Source organism: Sitophilus oryzae, unplaced genomic scaffold (genome assembly GCF_002938485.1).
Source record: "Sitophilus oryzae breed Bouriz unplaced genomic scaffold, Soryzae_2.0 scaffold_1716_pilon_pilon, whole genome shotgun sequence".
NCBI lineage: Eukaryota > Metazoa > Arthropoda > Insecta > Coleoptera > Curculionidae > Sitophilus > Sitophilus oryzae.
Genome location: NW_022146409.1, coordinates 1875946 through 1902127, shown reverse-complemented (window position 1 = coordinate 1902127; position 26182 = coordinate 1875946). Strand labels below are relative to the sequence as shown.

The following is a 26182-nucleotide window of genomic DNA, read 5'->3' as shown; positions in this document are numbered from 1 at the left end:
TGAACGTAAAATAGGATAGATGTATATTCGTTTACACCTGCCACCGGGATGCTCCTGCTTCGGATATTCCTGATGTTACAAACCTTTCCCGATTAGAGATTAGAGGACTGCTTAATCTGTGATCTGTTCTTATCAGTTTAATTCGCGTTGATAAAGTTATTAAATCAGATATTGTTGGCGCGAGTGCTTCGGAGTTGTGTGCTTTTTTAGAACTTTTTAGATTTTTTTAATTTAAAAAAAATGGACTGGGCGGTGTTGATTAGAAAGGTGTTTTTTGGGATTGTGTTGTTAAGTGTTTGGAGCTTTAACAAATATGTAAGTAGAAGAAGGATATGTTTAAAATGTTTAATATATTTATACAGAGTGCATTATTTAATATTTATCCCATATATTTTCGTTTCTAACCAATATTTATATCTTTTTGGGGATGAATTCTGATATTTTTTTATGGAAAATCAAAAAGTTACCATCATTATATTTTTACATTTATACTTTATTAATGCTTTACTAATATATATCTACTTTATATCAACGTCACCATCATCATCATCATCATTTTCAGCTTATTCAACCATTTCGAATTATGGTGTAGCCTCACTCACATATTTAGATACTCTCTTTGTAATTGGGCCCATTGTTGTCTATTGTTGACTATGTGGGCCCAAGTTAATTTCCTAATCTCATGGTCCTATCGCAGCAGGTTGGGTCTTCTTCTAGGCCTCCTAATTCCTCGTGGGTACTATGCTGTAATATTTGTGGTCCATCTGTGTGTCCGTTCTTCTTGCCAGGTGTTCCGCCCATTGTTTTTTAGGGATTTGACTCTGTAAGTACTCCACGCCAACTTAATTTTTCTGTTGATTTCTGGAAGTAAAGATCCCGAGCTGTGTATCTTAGTTGTCCCAAATCAGGCCCGGCGGAAGGGCCGGGCGTCCCGGGCGGCCGCCCGGAGCGCCTTATACGATGGGCGCCACGACGACAACTAAAATATTTAAAAACAGTAATCAAAAAAAAGAGTAACGAATGACCAGATCAATAATTAATCGGTACTATCAATTTCCACATTAAAATATTACCAATTACCACACCACATAGGGAAGAATAGCTGACTAAACACTATAAACACTACTATATCCTAGACGTATCCTCTTATAGTTTACTGAAATTATGCTCAAAAAATCCTTTGCACGAAAGTTTTGGGATAGTTTTAATTTCATCCATTCTATATGTTTTTTGGGTGCTCTATTCGAAACTGGGATTTGCGAATTCATTTTCGTGGAGAAATCTTAAACAAAATAAAATAAAAAAATATAAATCTGATTTGTTCGTGGTATTTTACTTGTAATTCAAAAGCTATCAACTTTTTGTAAATAACCTTTCTTTCTATAATTCGTGTTTTTATAAATTTTCTCCCAGACCCAGCAAAATTGAGAGTTTTAGCTCAAAATCGCACTTTTTCTACTACCATTTTATTTGTTATTAATGGCTGATGTACCTTAAAATTATATGAGGTAAATATTCATTTGCAAGCTCGATATCCTTATTATCCAAAAAAAAGCTTATAAGTTTGCCTCATTAGATAAATTAATTTATTAACAGTAGTGGGAAAATATATATCAATCTTTTGATGATTTTGATTTTCCCAGTTGAATGTGTAATAATACACGGAAAATGGTAGCAGAATCGTAGAATTTTTTCATTAGAGCAAGGCAAAGGAATGCATCTCAAACACTGGCTGACCCTCATTTTGAAGTTTATGATCAGATACAAAACTGTATCTGATCATAAACTGATTCTGCACGAAATAATTGATTGTGAAAAAGAAAAGAAAATTTTCTTAAATTCTAATAGAAAAATAATGCAACTGCTTGAAACTAAATACTAATATTTTCAAAGATTACTTATACCAGAACGAGACTGCTGAAGTTGGAATTCTATTATATAACTCTATATACCGGGTGCGTCTCAAAAGTAGCTCACCCCCTATAACTTGTTTATTTTTTCAGAAAAAAAAACGTAATTTGATATGTTAGTATACGACATAAATTAGGATTAATTGACGTATTCAATTGTTTTTGGTCACTTCCTGTTTCACCGGAAATTACTACCTACAACTTTTGATTTTTAAATGGCACCCTCGATGGCATCCTCGGTATATTTCTACTTTATGACATATGTCATCTTTTGATATTTTCTATTAAAAATATGGTTTTGGCATCTTTTGGACCGGCCACGACAAGACATGAAAAACATTAGACGATTAAATCTATTATTCCAAGGCTCCTTGTTTAAAAATTAGTGTTTTTAACAGAACCATGGCACTCTAGATTTAAATTTAAAATATAAAGCTTTTTGAACGAAAATGTCAAAAGTTGATATATGATATATGTCATTCTTCTCAGAGTGTCATTTTCTATCGAATAAAGATAAAGTAGAAATATACCGAGGTGCCATTTAAAAATCAGAAATTTTAGTCATTTCCGGTGAAACAGGAAGTGGCCAAAAACAATTGAATAGTCAATCCTAATAATAATTTATGTCATATACTAACATACCAAATCTCGTTTTTATATAAAATATAAAAAAGTTATAGGGGTGAGTAAATTTCGAGACGCACCCGGTATACAACAAACAAAAACCGCAGACTAAGATTGAAAGAAGAGAAGAATTTTGAAGTATCTTTAAGTGAAATTTTATTGTTAAAGTAGCATAAATATACTTAGTTGTAGTTAAAGGATAGTATTGAAAAAAAGAGAGAATTATAATAACTTTTAGGGTACTCGCCCAGTCTCAATATTTGCCTTCGCTCCGGCCCTGTCCTAAATATATATATTCTTCTACTATTTCCAGTGTTATGTTATTTATTAGAAGGTCTTTCCTTTCCACTAGTTCATTGTACATTACTTTAATTTCTGCTAAATTCATTTTCAGACCCACTTCATTGCTGGCTGTATTTGGTTCATTAATTTGTGGTTGTAGTTCTCCACACACATTTGTAGTTGTAGTTCTATGTTGTCAGCGAATCTTAGATGGTTAAGATACTATCCATCTATTTTTAATCCTTTGTTGGTCCAGTTCAGTTGACGGAAGATTTCTTCTAGTGTTGCTGTAAACAGCCTTGGGGATATTGTGTTTCCATGTCGTACTCCTTTTCCAGTGGGAAACTTTGCATATTTATTAATATATATTTCTGGTGAATTTCTGGTGAATTTTTCTTTTCTACTAATAATCCAAGAAATTAGGGAAAATCTTTCTATAATTAGTGATAATTTTTGTTTTGTTTAAAGTTCTATGTCAATTTTTTTTAGCAAATGATGCAGAGAGATTGACCTCGCTAAAATTATCATCGACTGTCATTTCCCAGTCCTCTTTAACGCCGTTTTTTTTTTCGATCATACTCTAGTAACCTTTAAAATTTATATTAGATTATTTGCTTAGTCATCAATGAAACATATATGGTATTTTTTTTAAGTATGATGATCATTCGGAATCTTTGTATTATTAATTTAATGATGTACCTTAATCTGATAAGTTACAATGAAATAGATATATTCTACAATGAAAAGTACTTAAGTGTTTAATGAGTAAAGAAATATTATAAAATTGTAAAAAAAAATAAATAATGGAAACATGAGACCACATACTTTTTAAAATTTTGAAAGACTCACTTTATCTACTTTGATTTCTCTTTTCGATTTCCCTCACTCATTTTTCTCGTCCATCTTTTTTTACCATTCCTTGAGTTTCTCTGCTTATTTCAGCTTTTTTAAGTTCTGGTGGAATACTAATGTTAAAATAGTTTACGTTATTTTAATTTTTTCACATGTTGACTCCCCCTGTATATGATAATTTGCAGAAGTTTATGTTTTTAGGGTTCGCATATGAAACCAAATAATGGTCTTGAAAGCTTCGGTATTTTTACAAAAATATCATACAATGGCCATACAAAAAGGGTACTCATATGTAATTCGATTTTTATTTAATTTTAATGTATCAATTTTTTTTTCAATTAACACGTTACCCTCTTTTTACCTTTTATAGTAAAATAAACCTATATTTCAGGGATTTGTTTTAGTTAGGTGCATATAGGGTAGAATAATCAGTATATATTATAGTTATAAAATAATTTTTTTGGGGCAAAAATAATTATTACACACTTCAATTCTTTAAAACAGAATTTCTACATTACAACTAAATATTTTTTTCAATAAAGATTAGATTAGAATTAAAAATCGTTTATTGTGACACCTTCCAGAATTTGAATCATTGTTACTAAGAATTATACACCTTATAACATATAATAATGAAGTACAAAAAAATATTCCATAAGTGTTGTAATAATTTGAAAGTGTTATAATAAATTTGAGATACATTGTTATATTAAAATTGCTTAATTGGCTTAGATATACATAAAATTAGAAATTGGCATGAAGCATTTTTTCTATCATATAAATTACTATATACAGGGTGTTCCAGAAATAAGTGCAAGTATTTTAAGGGGTAGTAGATCTCGATAAAAGAAACATATTTTCTATTTATCGTTTTTCAAATAAGTCCAAAATAACGGAGTTATTTTACTTTGAAAATTTCAAAACAAAATTATTTTTTCCTAAAATTTTGAGAACCACTGGATCTTTTCTGGATTTTCTTTCTTGTAAATTTAATTTAATACCTATGTTGCCGTATTATGAAGAAATTGTGCTTTTCAACTAAAATCTAAAAAAAAATTCTAAAAATTTCGAATTTTCAATTTTTTTTTGCGAAAAAAGCCTCCAAGGCGTGTTTCTGTGGTTGAACTATACTACCAGTTAAAATACTTGAACTTATTTCTGGGACACCCTGTATAAATACATTAAAATTTTCGGATTGTTATTCTTTAAATTTCATTAAAATCAAAACTATAGTAGAATAAGTAAATAGCATTAGCAAAAATGACACATTTTTTATTTTATATAGTGCTATTAGAATGCACAAATATTTGCATAATTCTCGTTAATAAACAATATTTGATTTTTATCGACCTCTCCCATAACAATGCTTAAAATTATAAGTATTTTGTTTTTGTTTGAAGGAAATTTCCAGATATCTATAGAACAAATATGTAAATAAACCCTTTGTATTTTTCCTATATTGAAAAAAAGCATCATACCCCTATAATATAGATAGGAAAGGTACAAGATTTTATTATTAAAAAACTTCCAGTATTTCTATTAAAAACCTATAGAATGCACAATCATTATATTAAAATACAGGGTTCATAGTATAATGCCAATATTTTTAACAGAAACTCATAACATAAATTTTACGACTTTTATAATTAAATAAAAATGAAACACCTAAAAATTATTTAACAAAAAGGTGCTTGAATTTTTCTTCATGTACTTATCATATTTTAAGAGCCAGAACACACGTGTCGGTTTATTGGGCGGTTAATAGGCTCTCTCTTTAAGCGGAATACACTTCCTAAAAGTTGTATTTTCCTTTCTATACGGGGGCCAACTAAGTTAATATATGTCTTTCAAAATCAGTAGCGGACATGCGATAAAAAATATTAAAAAACATTCTGTCTGTTTGTAAATCGCGTAGATGTTTACTTTCACTGTGCTGGGATCTACTTTTGAAATTATTAGACATCCAACACCGCCTTTTTTCTCTTTGTCTCCTTCGTTTTGCAATAATGATCGCACTAGCAGCCGCTATTAAAATACTTTGGTATCATCCATGGCCGAACAGCACGAACGCAAGCACCACATAACAATGTGGACGCCATTGCTTGCGAGCCGAAAGATCTTGAGAAACACGACAAACAGGAAGCGCAAGCAACGCAAGTACAATCAGAAGCAAGAGCGCAAGCAGGATCACGAGCAATCTGGACGCACCTTTAGAGCGTCCGCACACAAGTCATCTGGCTTCCGAAGCGGAAGCGTCTCGAACTCCAAGCGCATCTCCCTCCACTCTACCTTCGTATGTAAATAATAGTATCAATTAATAGTATCAAAAACAGTCATAGTAGCAAAAATGTATATAAATAATAGTGTCAAAAAATTCAACCATATTTTCATATTCTTTTTAATTTTCCTCAGAACAGTATAGTATGGAAATTTGGAAAAGTATAAAAGGGGTTAAACATTTTAGAATAAGCAAAAAATTTTATGAGGTATGCATTTTTCTCAAAATGTCAAGGATAAAAAAGTTTTTCCTTTTCTAAAAACAATCCAGGGACATACTGTACATTCATGTACAGGTATTTTTTCTAATTAAAATAATTAAAAACTTTTAGCGTAATTGAACCATAAAAATTATTTTAGAAAATGTTGATAATTATATTTTATTACATTATAAACTTATATAAAAATAGACGTTATTCCCGATGAGTAATAAATAACATTTTTTATTATTTAAACATTTATAAGGATTTCCAGTTAAAAGGTATCCTAAAATATATTAATGATTTATTTTTAGCCGGCTTGGCTAAACTAATAATCAGTGCGAACTCATTGATGTTTAATGATTTGTAATTATTTAGACTAGAAAAATAATTTTTGTAACAAAGAAGGCAGAAATAAATTTATTAATAATTAATTAATATATAATTAATATTATTTTTTAATAATAATTAATGGAATATGCGCTTCATGTTGTCTTGAACTTGAGAAATGATCATAAACATACAAATATGAAATATTTATTTGGATTTCTTTTGAAAACATATTTATGTCTATTTAATTTCTTCAATTATTATAATGGTGGCAAGAAACATAATGTCAAGAAACAACATAAAATAAACATATTTGGAATATCTCTCTAATATATTTATTACCTCAATCTTTTATTTTATTATGTTTATTTGATATATTGCTTTATTGTAGTAGGTATATCTAGGTATCTATTAAATGTATACTTTTTCCCAAGTAGCATTTTCACGACTTGCGACGAAATATTTACTAAACACAACGTTGGATTAGTTACAAAAAATAGTTAGCCCCGTACCTTGGGTATTAAAATAAATGTAGACGTTGTTGTAACGTTGTGCCGACGTTGAACTAGTACTACAACAAAGTAAAGCTTCTGCGACGTCGATTAAACGTTGTCTTTTAACCTTTTTTGCTTAAGTGATCTTTAGGTGATTCGGACGTAGTTACAATGTTGGGCAATAAAGAGTTTTCCGTCGTCACTTTCAGGACCTATTCCAACGTTATGCAAACGCGTCGTCTGTTTTACTAATTCCAACAAATGATCTCTTTGACACTATTTTTTTCCGAATTCATGTTTTCGTTTCCTGGTCTATTACCCAATTAACGGGAATTAAGATCTATTTTCTAATTTAACTCTTATTTACGTTTTGTTTCAGACAGCTCTTCCAAATGAACCATATCAAGAGTATATTCCTGCTGGTAATGACGTAAGTAGAAAATGTTTTACCGTCATATATCCGTCTCGTATATTAAAATTTATTGTAATATTTTTTCCAATATACAGGGTGGTCCGAACAGTATTCCGGAAACATCGGCAGCATATACTGCAAATAGAAATAAGTAAAAAAGTTCGTATAAATGTATGTCCTAAAATGCTTAGTTTCGGAGATACAGGGTGTAGAAGTTTCATTTTTATTTCGATTTTATCCACATAATTTCTGAAGTAACGTCAATATTTGGATGAAAATTGGTGTCTGGGAGTTTTTTGACATGGGGAATTTGATTTTGATATTAATATGACTCTTATTTGTAGGGGGCGCCACCTACATGTGTTTTAACTGTTTTGAAGAGTCATAAATTTTCGTCCGTACCTGTATAAAACTACTGAGTGAAAAATATACATTTCCGTGATTTTTTACGTAAAAAATATTTCCTGGTAAAAATCGCTACGAGTAACGGTTTTCAAGAATGGAAATAGTCAAAACATGTTCACAAAAAACATTCACAAAAAATAAACACGTTGAGTAGATACTTATTTGACTGAAATAATAAATCTGGGAAATTTTAATTTTTTAAATTAATCATAAATTTTTCTGCGAAAAAATGATGATAAGACAGTTTCTGTTGAACTTTTGGCACAAAAATATTTCGAATTTTTTATGATTTCAGTCTAATAAAACTATTTAGTCAACATGTTTTATTTATGTCAATGATGACAGGTATTGATAATTTCGATTCCAAATATCTGGAGAACTATTACTCGTAGCGATTTTTACCAAGATACCCTTTTTACGCAAAAAAAACTAGTAGTTTTATACAGGTACGAACGAAAAGTTATTATTCTTCAAACCAGTTAAAAAATATGTAGGTAGCGCCTTCTACAAGTAGGAGTCATATTGACATCAAAATCAAATTTCTTATGTCAAAAAACTCGCAGACACCAATTTTCATCCAAATATTAATGTTACTTCATAAATTATTTGGAAAAAATCGAAATAAAAATGAAACCATCGAAATAAAAATCGGACCACCTTGTATATGATTGATCAACTTTTAAACATTAACAACTTAGAAGATATTATTAAGATGTTTATAGGGATTGCATTTATATAAAAATCATTTTTGAATTCCATCATCGTTTATCAACATACACCTACTTACAATTAATATTTTATTTCCAGAATGTTTCCAAGTCCTGCCTAGTAAGAGGCATTACGTTATCACAATACCAATGGAACCATTATACAGGATTTTTTTGTTACAATTATACGAATAGTGCTAGATTCACAACTAAAAATGACTATAACACATCGTTTCCCTTTTACTGGCCGAAATATAAAGCCAACATAACCTTACCAATTTCTAAAGTAAGTACTAAATTGTGCTATACTGTCAATGTCATGCATTAAAAAATGAATTAGGCAAATTAACTTTATCTAATGTTTGTTTCAAATCAAGTAGGCCCATGGTAACTAACTTTTTGGGTATACGATACTTATATGTTTTTTCTCTGGGACTAGTTTGCCTCACCAAGAGGCTTTTAATTGAGCTAAAATATATAGACTTATAAATTCATTATACTTTTAGTAAGTTGTAACCGAGGTTGTAAAACTTATGTTTGCATTTCTTTTACATATCGCAAATGCTTACTAGAATGGTTGATATAGACAAAACACTGAAATGAGCCAATAATGAAATTATTTCAATTATATATGTATAATACTTTCAATCATCTAAGATTAATTTGTTAATAATATTGTCGTTTCTGGTGTTGCTTTTCAGCACTTAAGTTGTTAAATTTTTTTTTAACAACTTAAGTGCTAACTTTATTTAAAAATATGTAAAAGTAAAACATAGAGAAAACAAACATCTAAAAATTATTAATAAAAATAAAATAAAATTAAGAATATCAAAATATCGAGAAAAAAATTAAAAGTAAAACAAAGAAGAGAATAATTAATTAAATGAGCTCTAGAAGACAATACAATTAAACTTTCGGATTCGAAACATATAAACTTAAATAATGAAAAATGACTTTAATGAAACTACCTTATATTTAAAAAATTACCTCTATTAATCAAACTACCTTATATTTAAAAGAATAAAAATGGCTGGCTCCTTTAATAAGAATGTAAGATAATGGATTTAGTCGCAAATTAAATAAGAAGAAAGTTAACATTTCAAAAAAAATCTACTTTTAATTTAATTTCTTGGGGGAAAATTTTTGGGGGAAAGATTTTAGTCGATATATCGATTCTTCAATATACAGAGTGGTCCGAACTGTATTCCGAAAACTTCGGTAACATATTCTGCGGATAAAAATAAGTAAAAAAGCTCATATAAATATATGTCCTAAAATGCTTAGTTTCGGAGATACAGGGCGTAGAAGTTTTATTTTTATTTCGATTGTTTCCAAATAATTTCTGAAGTAACGTCAATATTTTAGATGAAAATTGGTGTCTCGGAGTTTTTTGACATGAGAAATTTGATTTTGATGACAATATGACTCCTATTTGTAGAGGGCGCTACCTACATGTGTTTTAACTGTTTTGAAGAGTAATAACTTTTCGTCCGTACCTGCATAAAACTACCGGCTGAAAAAATATACATTCCCATAATTTTATAAGTAAAAAATGTCTCTTGGTAAAAATCGTTAGGAGCAACCGTTATCAAGATATTTAGAATAAAAATAGTCAATACATGTCATTATTCACAAAAAATAAACATGTTGTGTAGATAGTTATTTAACTGAAATGATAAATTTGGGAAATTTTTATTTTTTTAAATTAATCATAAATTTTTCTAATAACTATAATATAAGAAACGCATTGAATATTCTTTCGTTCCCTACCAGTGGGAACAAGGTAATGTGCTATGACGTAATAACCCATCGAAAACTTTTTTAAACGGAAATCACCCCGAGGAAATTAAAAAAGGTAATTTTTAACCTGCCGTATGTCTCACTTTCTTTCAAGTCAAAAAACTAAATTACTTTTACCTTGGAAGCATAATAGCGACTTATGAGGTCAAAATAAATTAAAGTTTCAACCTAATTTGAACTCCTCCAAATAAGGTCTCATTTAAAGTTATTAACAACTAAATTTTAACCTAACTTTAACCAAACCAAACATTTGACCTACTTTAAGTCTCTGTAGTCTTAATGCAATGAATAGTGTAACGTTTTTAGTTCGTTACATGTCTTTATTATATATAATATATGATGTCTGGCATATCGTCACCCGATCCCGTATCGTTCGGGCCTGATGATTTATTTGACGAATTTTTACGTTCTCTAGTCCACAACCCTGTTTTCGTTTGACACAACCCTTTTATCGCTCTGTGGAGGCGCGCGCTGTCAACATTGGTTCTGTCAACTCTCTGTGATTTAACTTCACTTTTGGTTTGATCGTTTGGCCTGTCAGACGCCATTAGTCCCAGTTTTTAAGAAATGGTGATTATTTAAATCTTGCTGAGTAATCTGAATCAGCTGCTATTTCGAGGCTACAGGTAAAGATAGTTATTGCTTTTTATAGATTCGATATTATTATTGAATATTTTTAGGGTAGAGTTGCGGATGCCCCAACCTAACTTGTAATTGTATTTTGCTGGCACGTTGGCGTCCCTTTTCTTTTGTCCTCCAGAATGTCACATGGAAGGAAGGACAGGTTCTTTATTATTTAGTGAGCGATGGAATTAATTCGAGGTAGGTTCATTTTGTTTATAAGATCTTGTTTGGTTTTAAACAAGAGTTTCATATTTGTAGGGTCCAAGGTACGGACTATTTCCAAGGTACGGACTATTTCCAAGATACGGACTGTGTCCAAGGTACGGACTGCGTCCAAGGTACGGACTATTTCCAAGATACGGACTGTGTCCAAGGTACGGACTGTGTCCAAGATACGGACTGTGTCCAAGGTACGGACTGTGTCCAAGGTACGGACTGTGTCCAAGGTACGGACTGTGTCCAAGGTACGGACTGTGTCCAAGGTACGGACTGTGTCCAAGTGCCACAGCGTAGATGTAGCTTGAGTCCCATGCTGCTTCACTCCCATTTCTAAGCCTAGTCAGTAGCTACGGCTGTAGTGATTCATGGTGTCCTCAATCTGGCCCCTTTTGTTGTTTTGGTCAACAGGATCGCCGACAGACAGTACAGAAATGCTAGACCGCCTCACGCTGCTACTGTTTGAAGCAAGGTTACATAAAAGAACAGCTAAGTGTATATTTAAGTTCTAGTTTTACATTTAACATCTAAAATATTGTCAGTCTTAAATAGTAACGTACATTTTAAATAATATCGTACAGACTATATTTAGTGGTTAGATTATTAAGAACATTTATGTCGATGCAGTAGTTACAATGTAATTTAGATTTTAGGTTTCATTATATTACGCCTTGTAATAGTATTACTTTCTATAGATATTATTATTGCGCTATATTAACAGATGAATAATGAGACATAGATTCTAGAATCTACAGGTTGCAACACATCAGATTTAACACCGCATAAAATTTAACAATTTAAATAAAGTAATGCTACTTTTCTTATATTTTCTATAACGTTACACGCATTGTATTTTTTTCATAGTCTTTTCATAGAACATATTTAATATTATTTACATACATAGTTTTACTCAACAAATAACCACTATAATAATTATTAAAATTGTACAATGCTATTTACCATCAGAATTCATCATGAATAAATATAGTCATAGTTTTAAGTAATATACAACTGTGTTTTCTTTCTCTGTACATGCCTGGCGCCCAATATCTATTTTTTTGTTTATTGTTCTTAATTAGTTTTCTTTCCAGTGAAATACCTTATCCACGACTGCTCTCCGATGAAAAGCTGCCGTTCGCAGTGGTAGTTGTTTAAAAAACGCTACAATAGGTTATCAGAAACTAGATTTTAACACTGCCAGCTAATTCCAACGTTGCTACTTTTCAAAGGCATAATTTTAGGTCATTATTAGTTTACGACCTCATAGTTTTGTATATACGACCTCACTTACCAGTTTACGACCTCATTTTTAGATTTTTCGCACTTTATTCCCTACAAGAAATTTATTAAGTTAAGTATAAGTAAAATTCAACCAAAAAGTGGTTAACTTTCCGTGGTTAATGGTTTTTTCTCCTTCCTGTGCTACTTGTGAACGTTTAATTATTGCTATACAATTTTGATATCATAAGAAAAAAGTCAGTGGCGCACATTTATGTATGTGGCGCTCATAAATAATAATTAACACCCTGTAGCTACGAAATAAAGCAAAATCGGACCTATGTTGATATGAAAAATAAATCTTATTTTTATATGAAGAATCCCCAACGAGAGATGGCACATGTTTGAAACATCCTGTATAGCGGAGTTCTGAATTATTTGGAATAGTATTTATTATCTAAAAAATATAACAAAACTATCGATATGTGACACTGTATAAATAGTTTTACAGTTTTTATTTTAGATCAATAGCTCTCACATTGCTCTCTTCGATTACCGAGATACAGACTCTTTGGCTCTTTTGCGAGAGTCCTTCAAGTCCGACGAAGTTTTTGTTAATTACGTCAAGTGTTGCCAAGAAGCCGAAAATTGCTGTCAAAATGTCATGACCAATGAAAACATACGAGCAGGTAATAATTATACAAATATTATATTTAAAATATTAGTGAATCGTTATAGCGTTGATTGAAGAAATAAGAAAATGCGCAACCTTATGGGCGATTTCTTGGCACAAAACCTGTCCGAGATGTAGCTGGCGTTACCGTCAGCCTGTCCGAGAATTCCGATATTTGGTTTAGCTCTGCGCCGCTGCACGCTGATAGTCGTTTACAGCGCAGCGGATTAAGAATAGAAAACCGTAGTTCTGCGTTCAGTCAACAGAGTGTGTGGTTGCCGGAGACAGTGTTGCCAGAACTACTGATTAATCCGTAGGTTTACGGATTTTGAGTACAGTACGTTAATGATAGACATTTTCTATAATTAAACAATTTAATATCATATTATATGATTAAACAAAGGACGGCTTCAGATAAACGACTTTTTTTCGATGATACGACATATTCAGCACCTATAAAAGAATTTTTATTTTTGTTTTTATTCTATGCTTAACGCGAATAAATTTTCAATAGGTACATAAACGCGGATTTTTCATCCTAAGATATTTTCGTCAAACGTATTACAGATATTACACATTTTAATATGGCAACACTGTCGTTTTCAGATCCACACCGTATTCGATATGCCTTCGCTGGCCTAATTAGAGAAAATAAGTATTTTATGCGCTGACCGCAGAACAATTGGTGTCTCCACCGTATAGCACTTGAGACGTAAGGGAAAATCAAATCAGCCTTGTCACGAATTTGCTCATTAGGCTGCGCGTATCTTTCCAATTCTTACAATCAACGGTTATAGGCTTGGTACACTCTCCGTAAGATATTATTTCTTCCAAATATACAATCAAAATAATCCAGGATAATATAAAGTAAATAAAATAGTCGGTTCTCATTGCAGATGACGAATCTTGTCCAGTTATTTGGGATGCATGGTCCTGTTTTCCAAGGACACCAGTGGATACAACTACGTATTTACCATGTAGTAGCCAAGCTTACCAATCTCCTGAGAAGGTTTGTACGTGTAAGTAAGGGCTTAGCTTATTATAAATATCATCATCATCATCATCAACCAGCCAATAAAGTCCACTGCTGGAAGTAGGCCCCCCTCGTTTGCTTCCATAACTCCCTATCTTGAGCTATTTGCATCCAGTTACTGTAGATACGCCTTAAGTCGTTATGCCATCTGGTCGTGAATGCATCGTGTCTTGGTCTCCATTCTGTCATTTTCTTTGTCCATCGGTCATCGTTTAGCCTTGTTATGTGCCCTGCCCAATTCCATTTCACAGTAGTTATTTTTTCTATGGCATCCATGACTTTTGTTCTCCCCCCCCCCCCGTACTTCGATATTCGGTACTTTTTCTCTCAGAGATAGTCCCAACATTGATCTTTCCTGAAATCATTCAAAACTCACATTCTCCTATACTCGCTATTTTTTATGGCGTAGCCAACTTTGCAACTATGTTCAAAATTCTATGCCAAACTTTCTAAAATATAAAATAGATTTTCTTTGTTTTTTAAATGGAGCACCCTGTATATTATTTTTTTAGTAAATAATTTTTAACGTTTTCGCAGATATTCGGGGTTTTATATTTCATATGGCATTATCTATAGTAAACTTTTATCAAAGCCACCCAATGATTTTTCTCTCGTATTTTACCGTTGAAAGAGGCATCTGCAAAGCCGTTAAAAATTTTAAAATACTCTAAATACAAAAAATGTTCATTATGTTAATTTTTTTAATTAATTTAATTCTTCATCTATTTAAGGAATAATATACAGGAATGTACAGGGTGTTCCATTTAAGATAACGAAGAAAAATATTATTTTATATTTTAGAAAGTTTGGCGTAGAATATTGAACACCCTGTATGATTTAAGATTACGATATTTGTAGCAAAGTAAGTACAGGTCATCTAAAGTAAACACCTAATATAGTTTTGATTTCAAGACAGCTCTTGTATTTTTAATAATTTTTTTAAGAAAGGCTCAAAAAATATATTTTTTTTTATTTATTAATCTCTGAAACTATCGAAACTTATTTAAAAATATCTTAAGATTATGTAAATTGATCAGAAAGGAAGCCAAAAATGTAATAACAATAACATACGGGGTGTTCTATTTAAAAAAATCATCCTGATCCACTCACAGTTTTTTGAATCACCCTGTAGAGGTTAAATTATTTTTCTGAAATACATCCTAACACATACTTTAGGTTTGCACTTCAACAAAATTGCTTTTTTTTTTGCACGCGTTATTGCCGGACCCTGTATAATTATTGTTTTATCTGATTTTAGTGCAAAGCAGCAAGCAATGCTACAGAGACCCTATCACCAATCAATCCGAATGGAACCAACAAACCGACTACTCCACCTGTGCCATAGCTCCAGTTTTATTAAGAAGGCACAACTTCCATGTCATATTCCTCATCGTCTGCATTTCCTGTTCCTTCCCAGCTATCATCATCTTTGTAGCAATACCCAACTTCAGAGTAACAACGAGGGTTATCTTGCACAGGAATCTGCTGATTGCCATCGTGACAAGGAACATTATGAACATTCTTTACAAGAAGTTGGTTATAATAGATGCTTTACTTTCGTCCACGTATTCCAAAGGAGTGATGGAGTCCAATTCGGTGGCTTGTAGAGTGCTATCTTTTCTGGTCAGTTCGTCTACGAATTCTACGTACGCCTGCATGTTGGTAGATGGGTACTATTTGCACAAGGTTATCGTTAGAGCGTTTGCTAAGGAGCCTCCGATAGCTGTGCTGTACTTGGTGGTAGCAGGTAAGTGAAGTAAATGTTTAATTTAAATTTAAGTAATAAGTAATTTAAATTTAAGTCAATAACTCGGAAACGGTTTTCAAAATTTCAAAAAACCGCCATTGTTTTGAGTATATGAAATGCATCTTTTTAAAACTGAATTACAAGCTTTTCCCACAGAACGGCCGGTCGACTTTAATAAACTTCTCCCGTACCGCCTGCTTCTTCGATTTTCTCTCTTAATTCATAAGTTCTTTTGTAAACCTTGTTAAAAAAAACTAAAAATGGATAGGTCAGGTGATCGAGGAGGCCCATGTAATTGCTCTCACCTCTTCCTATCCCTGAGTTTTGCATAATTATGATATAAATCATTTTTAACATTTCTTTCATTATAACGGGTAGTATCATAATGAAAGTCATGATGGAACCACTCTATTGATGCGCGAGTATCTAAATTTTACTTTTCTAAAAAACGTATGTAACGTTCACCGGTCAACATATCCTCGATAATGTTTGGCCAAGGAAAGTCATATTTACAATTTTTATTTATTTTAATTTACAAAGCTTGGACATTTTCACATTACTGAGAGCAACGACGATTGAACTTGTTCCCATGGCTAACTAAGTGAAATTATTTAAAAATGAGAAGAAATGGCTATAACTCAGCAATTTTTCGAAAGAAACATATTATAGCTTATATCGCTGAAAAGCTTAAAAATGGCGCTTTTTATGAAGTCATGGCCAACTATGGTTTCCATTTACATAAAACATATATGTTTGTGTCATATGTCAAAAATGACAGGCTTTAGAAAAAAAACGGAGGAGAAAATCTCATTAAGGATGTGATTTTCTACAACTTTTATCTGTTTTTGTCTAAAATAGATTATAATGGAATCAGGGACAATTTTTGAAATAGACGAAATTTGTTTTTTTCGAAATATCTCGTAAGCCATGAACTTTTTCAAAAATCTGAAAGGCGCATATTTATGACCCCACAAAACTGCAATTCTGTCCTCATTTAACCGACTCTCTATCTCCAGTAGTTTCCGAGATACCCATAGAGAACATCGTAGGAAACTCACCCTGTATAGGGTGAAGTAAGGTTATATAGTTTATAATAAATTGTATATTTTTTATTTTCAGTGCTGACTTTTTTACCATCCATCATTTGGGCTTCCATACTGATCTCCCTCCAGGCGACCGATTGTTGGGCAGTTGACAAAAATGGCGCTCAATGGTCCGTGGACAGCTTTCGTATCGCCATATTGAGCATAAACACGGTACTTTTGCTGGATATTATCAGGGTAATGATATCGAAAATGAAACAAGGCAGTACAACAAGACAAACAAAGTGAGTGTAGCGCGTGTGCGTCTAAAATAAATATTTTTAACACAATACTTTATGTTATTTTTTTTATTAACATGTTGTACAGTTGATTTAGTCACGGTTGGTTTGAACTTTCGGGTTTTTTGTTCTTTGTTCCGTTATTAGAATTATTATTGACGTAGTTGTGAAGCCATAATGTTTTAGTTGGAGTAAGTCATTACGAATATTAGTAAGTACTATAATTTTATCGGGCCGTGACATTGGAAATAATTATTATAGTTCTTGTTTTCACTGGCATTATAAAAAATTTCTTAGTCTAAAATAGTTTTACCGAAATTGATCAAAAATAACGGCATTATAGTTGGTTTGCATGAAGATCACTGTCAGTTCTAAGCCAACTTGGCGGTGTTTTTACGGTCATATAATATTTGATCGTTAACTTGATAAATATGGTACCATACGATTGAAAGAAAACGGTGTCAAAGAGGGCCGATGAATAACAATCGATGATAATTTTCAGTGAAACTGACCTAGTTTAAATAAATTTCGTTCAAATGTTCGAAACAAAAAAAAAAGTATAAAGTGTGCCATATCATTGTACTCAGGAGACCAAGTTCTTTCAAAACCTGAAATAAAAAATGCAGGTCCGTATTTAAAAAGAAATAGTCAGCCTCTGTATCCCACAAATTATCAGCCAATTTGAAAATTTGAAAACACTATCGGATATCTCTAATAAAGTGGCTATGAGAATTAGTGCTGGGAGTACTCGAGTTTCAAGCGATTTCAATAATCGAGCGATCGCTCGAGTGAAATATCGCTCGTATTCAGAAATACGGTTTGCCCGTCGCTTGTTGTACTCGTAAAGCCAAGCAGCAAGTTGCGTGCGCAGAGCACATATTCTTTCGGTGATGAATGATGAGCGGTACGCTTGATCGCTTAATTTAGTTTATTTCAAGGCATTGTCAATGTAGGTCGTAAAATTTTGTCACTCAGATACGCAACGGATAACGTCGTATAAATTTGCTACCTGCAATGTATGTATGTAGAATATTCGATCGGCTTTTTATCGAGTATGCCACATTAAAATCGCATTTCGATTTATTTCATTCTAGGACCGCTTGCGTTCGTCGCTCGTAACTCGTCACTTGCATCGCTCGTTCATAATCGAGCGATGTCGGTTTTTTGAATAATCAAGTATTCGAGCGAATTTTCGTTCGAGTTATTCCATCGCTAATAAGGATGTCTAATTAGTTTTTTGATTTTCTAAAAAGTAACGACAGGAAAAAATAAAATTGATTTTCAAAAAAATCCGTTTTTTTTCCAAAAAACTCAATCTTTGAAATTTTTAAAACTTTTTTGATGGTATCTTGGTCAACATCCCGAGGCGTAACTTTGCCCCAATTTAAATATTTTCGTATGTATTACGGTTTCCGAGACACCAATGCTCGTACCTCGAATTTGTAACACCCTGTATATACCAATACTCGATATAACAATATGACCCGAACACCAAATGATTCGTAGAAATGTTTTTTATTTTTAAATATGCCACCAAAAAATTGAGATGTAATTAAAGTACGATTCACCTTTTCAAAACTCCAAGGCTCCTTGATTAAAAATTAGATTCTAGATTGAAATTTAAAATACAGTTATTCTGTTAGTTATTATCATTAAGTGTCATTCCCCAGCCGTTTCTGAGGCCATTTCTTGTTAGATCCTACGGTATATCCTAAAGTCTGACAAACGGATCTGAAACAACGAGGCAACGGCAAGGGGATCGCAATTTTCTAAAATCATGACCGATTTCATTCATAAAATATCCACGAGCGTGCGGTGTTTCATAAAAATATATCAGGAATTTTTATAATATTTTCCAGTAAAGTTTATAATATTTTTTTACTTTAAATGTACCTACATTTTGTTTAGTCATTTGCCAAATATAGTAATATTTGTTAAAACGCGTGTACTAATTACAATAAACACAAATCAAGTTAAAGATATAATACACAATACAATAACACCGCCACTGGATTTTTCAATAGTAGTGACTGTTTCTACTATTCCTAGAGAGGGGCATAAATTTGGGGGTAATGGCGGCAAGACGTGCGAGAATCTCGACCAATCAGACTGATTGAATCCGGGATGCCATGATGAATTTTGTCAGCGTTGCCAGCTTACCCTAAGCGGACGTTATCTTAAGGAAATACTTTACCTTTTATAATAGGCAGAATGAACGAAATCAGTTAATTAGATAGATTATCACAATAGAATACATTATTACAATAAGAACTACGTACTAGAACATATTAGCATATATATAATTATGTATGCTGAAATGAACTAAAATATATTCAATTTATAGGTAATATCGAGCAACTTTGCTTTTCTATAATTAAACGTGACAACATCGACTTTTTTTGCCCGAATTCCTTCCGCTGTTTTAGATTCGTTTGTCAGATAATATATTGTTACCAGGGCCATGTAAGTGAAATATTAAAAATGGTTCCAGCAAAAGTTTCCCAATTATGACGGATGATGGCGCTGATCGTCAAAATTTTTGGACAGGTATTTTACTTACCGACAATACGACGTGAGCTACGACCGAACCAGGACGAATCAGAATGATCAGTCCACAGAATATACTAACGAAAAAGAAACCCAAGTTCCTTGTAATAAATCGGTTCCATTTTCGTAACGCCATCTCTCGACATAGCTGACATTTACAGGTTAGCCAAAAGGGTGCGGGGCCGGGGGAATTGTAAAATACACTTTTTTATTTTAATTATTTTTATTCACTATTTGCAATTTTATTTTTAAAACATATTATGTGAAACAATCACATAACATGTATTAAAAATAAAATTACAAACGAAAACAAAAGGAATTAAATAATCTGAAAATCTACAAAGTTTATTGATACATTTTTTTTTGGTATAATATTCTTAAACAAACATTAACAAATCATAACATATAAGATCATAGAACTAAAAAAAGTACTATTACATCAAAACAGGTGACATAATACTTCAAAATTAATTTTAACATAATATCAAAACCGAAAAATCAAACTGCAAACACAACCACACTTATCACAACAGAAATTAACACACACTTCCGCGGCAAATGTCCAAGAAACACTGATCCACAAAACACATACACAAGAAGAAGTGCGAGCGCCTTGCTAAATATTGGAAAGTGAAATTGACGTTTAAATTTGACACTGTTGACAAGTTTACTGCTACTAGCGCCCCCAATTTCGCTTGTAGGAACTACGGACTAAATTGTCACGCATGGCGGGAAGTTTAAAAAATAAAAAATTTTTCTTCATTTATTTTTAATTATGACATACACAAAAACACAAAAAATACACCATTTTTTAAAAATATGTTTAATATCAATATCAAATATACAACAGAAATTAATTTCACCACAATAAATTAATAAAATTAAAAGAATAATGTTACAAGTAGATCAAGAGACAAAATTAATTATAACAAAACTGAAAAAAATGGCGTCATAGATGGCTTAGAAATAAAAGATATATCATAATTTTGAAAGTAAAATTATATGGGAAATGTCTTCGATCATCATTTTTAAGCCAACTGGACGATTATTTCAAACATACAAGCTGAGTTCGTTCATAGTGCTCTGAGAAATCTAGATAAACAAAGAATAATAAATTAAAAGTATTCCAGGGGAAAAGAGAGGAAAAACCTGTATCGTCTCTGATATCTGTCAGGGTATTGTTGAAAGTGTCATCTTTTTGCTCGAAGTTTTCAGGTCGATCAAAAAGATGACATTTACAACAATACTTTGCTGTAACTTTCACAAATATCAGAGAGAGTACATACAGGTATTGCCTCTCTTTTCCTCTGGGATGCTTTATATCTGTTGTTCTTTGTTTATCTATATTTCTCAGAGCATAATGCCGAACACGACTACAGTATATAATAATTTCAATATCCGAAGTGGAAAGAAAAAAGATCACCTTTCTGTTTTGTACTATGGTCCCTTTCTTCCGATGGCTCATCTCGTTGATATTTAGGAAGGATAAATAGGAAGGAAAATATAAAATTCAATTTGATTTGATGATCCTTTTCTGTCACCTAAAATCAGGAGAACGACAATGAGCATGTTAAGATGAAAAAAAAATTATCAACACTTACCTACACGTTAGTCCGAGGAGTTTTATTAAAAACCTATATATTTGCCTAAATAATTTATGTATTAAATTTGCAAAGCAAAATGCAGCGTGTAAACAAAAGAAATAAAATGGCGACAAGTCAACGTCAACGACCCGACAAGGAGAAAAGTGGTGTTCGAATAACAAATTATGGGTCACCAAAAATTGTTTTTGTCTCCTTTCAACGCACACTTTAGAAAGAAAAAGAGATGAACTGGAATACTGAAAGAACGTCAAGGCTTTATCTGTTACTCTTGTCAATAATTTATCGGTAAGGAAGATTCCTAGAAAATCGCTTGTAGTTTTCAACCATTGCCAGTTCTCCCATAAGAAGTGTCATCCACCTGCACTGATCATTCTGATTGGTCCTGGTCCGGTCGTAGCTCACGTCGTATTATCGGTAAGCAAAATCCCTGTACAAAAATTTTGACGATCAGCGCCATCACCCGTCATAATTGGGAAACTTTTGCTGGAACCATTTTTAATATTTCACTTACATGGCCCTGGATCAGTCTTTCTTGGACATTTGCCGCGGAAGTGTGTGTTAGTTTCTGTTGTGATAAGTGTGGTTGTTTGCAGTTTGATTTTTCGGTTTTGATATTATGTTAAAATTAATTTTGAAGTATTGTATCACCTGTTTTTATGTAATAGTACTTTTTTTAGTTCTATGATCTGATATGTTATGATTTGTTAATGTTTGTTTAACAATGTTATACCAAAGAGGTTATACTTAATATACTTATCAATTTGCATAGCCTAACTTTTTTATCAATAAACTTTGTAGATTTTCAGATTATTTAATTCCTTTTGTTTCCGTTTGCAATTTTATTTTTAAGACATGCCTATTATGTGATTGTTTCACATAATGTTTTAAAAATAAAATTGCAAATAGCGAATAAAAATAACTAAATAAAAAAATGTATTTTACAATTCCCCCCGGCCCCGCACCCCTTTGGCTAACCTATAATGTCAGCTATGTCGAGAGATGGCGTTACGAAAATGGAACCGATTTATTACAAGGAACTTGGGCTTCTTTTTCGTTAGTATATTCTGTGATTGTTACGTTTCTTGTGTTTAGCGACACTTTAAATCTAGCAGTTTTTAAAATACTCAGTACTGTTTTAAAGTACTGTCAAAAATACAATAATTCTACAATGCAGTACTTTAATTTTATTCTTTAAATAAATAAGCTTCATGTCTTCTTTTTAAGACACAGTGTGTGTGTGTTTGTACTGATCTCGAACTTAGACGTAAGCTATACGATCTTAGGCGGCCCATTTTCAGTTCTAAAAATAATAAAAAAAATCTTTAAATGTAGATTTTTGATATCAAAATTCATGTATGTTTAGATAAAATTCAAATATAAAAAAAATATGGGTATCTATTTAAAATAAGAAAGTTGCTGTCAAATTCTCTCTCTGAGTGATGCTAAAAAGTTCCGATCTAGATATTTTACCTCTCTAGAAACTTTTAATGCAAGCTCAGGTTAGCACACTATGTATATCCAAATAAGATTCTTTCATAAGTATAACCACTTTTTTTCTATTTTCAGAGCCGCCTTCAGAGCCACGCTATTTCTTATACCTCTCTTTGGACTTCATATCTTCATCACAGCGAAAAAGATCGTAATAAACGACACGTGTGTGGCCGAAGACGTATATGATTACTTCCGTTATACGATGGAGGCAATGCAAGGGATATTCGTAGCCGTTTTATTCTGTTATGCAAACAGAGAGGTTAGTATTTGGTAATTTTGTTGCTATAGTGAAAAAAAAAATATACTAGTTTATTTCTACTCCTAAACTCATTATGTATCGAGTTACAAACATAGCTATCGAATCTTCAATATAAGTTGTTATGAATGTACCCATAACTAGATTGTGAATTTCTTCCTAATCTATTATTTTTTCCTAGATCTATTGTGTCCTCCCTTCTTGAGTTATCTTCATCATACAGTCTCAGGTCTTTGACAAAAGCCATGTGTATCTGAGACGGTTTTATAGAGGTTAGTTCTCCATCTCTGATATCAGTCGTGCCAAAGTTAATGGCAGAATGGTTATCGTCTCGGCATATTCAGTAATGTGGTCTTGTGTTTCCCCAAGATTGCCTAGATAATCTCCATTCGCCGTTGTTTACTTAGATACCTATAATCTACTGAGGTATTCATTGAGGAGACCTGTTAAAAAAACCTTAACAAACCGAAGATTGTTCTTATTTAAGTCAATAATTTTATTTGTTTCTTTGTCGGTAGTAAGGCTTGAGAAATTTCTTCATTTTGTCAACAGACAACAGGAGTCTTCCAGGTTTTTGAGTTCCGCTTTAAGTTGGTTTTCACTTGGAAAGCAGGACGGCTCTGGTCCAGATAGTGTAGAGTTTGTTCCTTTTCTAGCTGAATCGTTGGCATCCGTTGTAGGAGGACTTTATTTTCTTTGCCTAATTTGTTCAGATTCTCTAGGTATTAACCAACTTCGAATTGACGGTTACTGAGTTGATCGCTCTTAGTGCTAATTGACTATCGGATAAGAAGGCTATTTATTGTTTCCAATAGTTAGTATGTAGGATAGAGCATCTTTCTATAGCAGACCTACAACTAACTCGACATTTTGCAAAAAGACTAGGCAAATTATAAAACGCCGGCGTTTTTAACAATAGTATATTTTACAAAGAGCCTATCTGTTTTCATTCGCTTTACAAAATGCCTAATGAAAACTAGTCAGATTGTACAAAACATGTTACGCGGGATTGGTAAAATTAACTTAAATTTATCTGCAACATTTCTTGAACTTCTCTGCAAAAATTATGAAATAATCGCACAAAAAGTGATAATTCTGTTAAATGGAGTATGGTTAAGGACGATTATTATGTTCTTCTTGCGGTGCCGTGCCTGTCTTCAGGCGTTGGCGATCTCCATGACTATTTCGTTGAAGAGTTCTTTATCTTCTGCTGCATGAACAGCCTTTCCACCCTCAGATCGGTCCAGTTCTGTATATTTTTCAGCCATGACAGTTTCTTTCAACCTACCCATCTTTTACCTTCGACTTTTCCTTGAATAATCAAACGAGGAATATAATATTACCACGCATTATGTGTCCAAAGTAGCTAACCTTTCTGACCTTGATGGTGGTTAAGAGTTCCCGACCTTTGTTTAGTTGTCCAAGAACTTCTTCATTGCTTGTATGTTCGGTCCAAGAAATCTTAAGGATTCTCCGGTAGCACCACATTTCAAAGGCTTCTATTTTATTTATCTTCTCGACTTTTAGCGTCCATGTCTCGTGTTGACCATATGTAACAACGTAGTGTTTGTAATCGGGTTTGCAGTGACAGGTTTCTATTAGTGGGCGTGGTAGTCCATTTTTTGAATGTTTTACGTGCCATTTCAATTTTTGCCTTTACTTCTTCGTCACATGTATTTTCACTATTTAGCCAGCTTCCTAAACAAAATAAAATGTTGACATAAATTATTGTTTTTGTATAGGAAAATATGGGGTATTTTTATTAAAGAGTAAATTATTCAATATACTTACCTTCATAACTGACTAAACTTTGATCATTTTTTAATCTGTCTGGCCACGATTTGGCACTTTGTAAAACGACTGAAAACAGGCACTGCAGAAGTGTATAGAAAACATCGTAATTATTTAATATGCCTAATTCTGATTAGGTTTTTTGCAAAGTGACTGAAAATAGATAGGCTTTTTACATATTCCTTCTTTTGTTTAAAAAGCCGGCGGTCGTTCTATAATATGCCTAGTCCTTTTGCAAAAACCCGGATTATTCTGTGCGCCTGCGACATATACAAGGAGGATCATTTAACAATGTACTAAATAACTAATTTTATTTATAAATTGGACAAAAAACGGAAAATCATCCTTTATTAATTTTATTTACAGGTTCAAAACGAACTAAGGAACATATTCAGAAAGATTACAATCCAGATTAATCAAAGGTTTGGGTTAAATATAAGGAGGAAAACCGTATCGAGAAGGAGAACCACTACAGCCACATATGTTCAGCCAGGAGCGTCTGGGGAGTTTTAGTTTTAAATTGTATATTTATTATAATTTTTTACATGTTTTTGTATATGTCATTGAGTTAATTTTTATTAGAAACGTCATATTTCGTATATGTTAGTTTTTTTTTAAATAAATGGTAAAACGGACATTTTTTGTAGAGACATCAGTGGTAACGTATCCTAGATATGAGGTTATAAAAAGAATCGACATCAGAGTTGGCTTAAAAATGAAGATCATTGTATAATGATTATTTTGTGAATAGGAGAATGTACAAATTGTACAGGATATCCCATTTTTGTGTAAAGATACAAAGATGTGAAACATTTAAACAAAAATAAAATAATAAAAAATGAAAATAATAAAAATAAACGAAAAAAACTAAATTAAAATTAATGAAATATAATGTACTTAATTTTTTTTAGCTGTTACTTATTTTCTTATTACTTAACTTTTTAACATAAATCAACCTAGATTAAAATATTAGTATTATTTTATTTCATTTAATTTAATGAGATAATTCTTGTTTCCATCATGTTATCTTAATAAACTGCACTGAAAATGAGCTTGTGCAGTCTATTATTATAATTTTAATGCACTTGTGCAATAATTATATTCTTCGATTGTTCTAATTAATTACCTAATTTAAACCGACCGCCTATGTTTAAAAGTTAAATAATGCATTTTCTACTTCGTTTATGAAAATAAGAATAGAGTGTATTATAATTTTGGAAAATCCATAACAAGGAAAATAAAATAATATATTATTATATAGAATATGCCATTTAAAGAAAAACATAAGTTTATGCTATATCTTAGGAATAACAGTTTCTACGCTGTTCTCTATGGGTATCTTGGTAACTAGTAACTACTGAAGCTAGA

The 26182-nt window shown here is 32.0% G+C and overlaps 1 protein-coding gene across 1 annotated transcript; it reads left to right on the top strand.

The window, feature by feature from the left end:
• LOC115881333 (calcitonin gene-related peptide type 1 receptor-like) lies at positions 1-25449 on the top strand. Its single transcript, XM_030898770.1, has 9 exons — positions 1-315; positions 7349-7399; positions 8594-8779; positions 12875-13040; positions 13921-14043; positions 15316-15804; positions 16924-17131; positions 22843-23026; positions 25181-25449. The coding sequence occupies exons 1-9, from the start codon at positions 241-243 to the stop codon at positions 25325-25327; spliced, it is 1629 nt and encodes a 542-aa protein (XP_030754630.1). The 5' UTR covers positions 1-240; the 3' UTR covers positions 25328-25449.
• Positions 25450-26182: the final 733 nt, after the last annotated feature.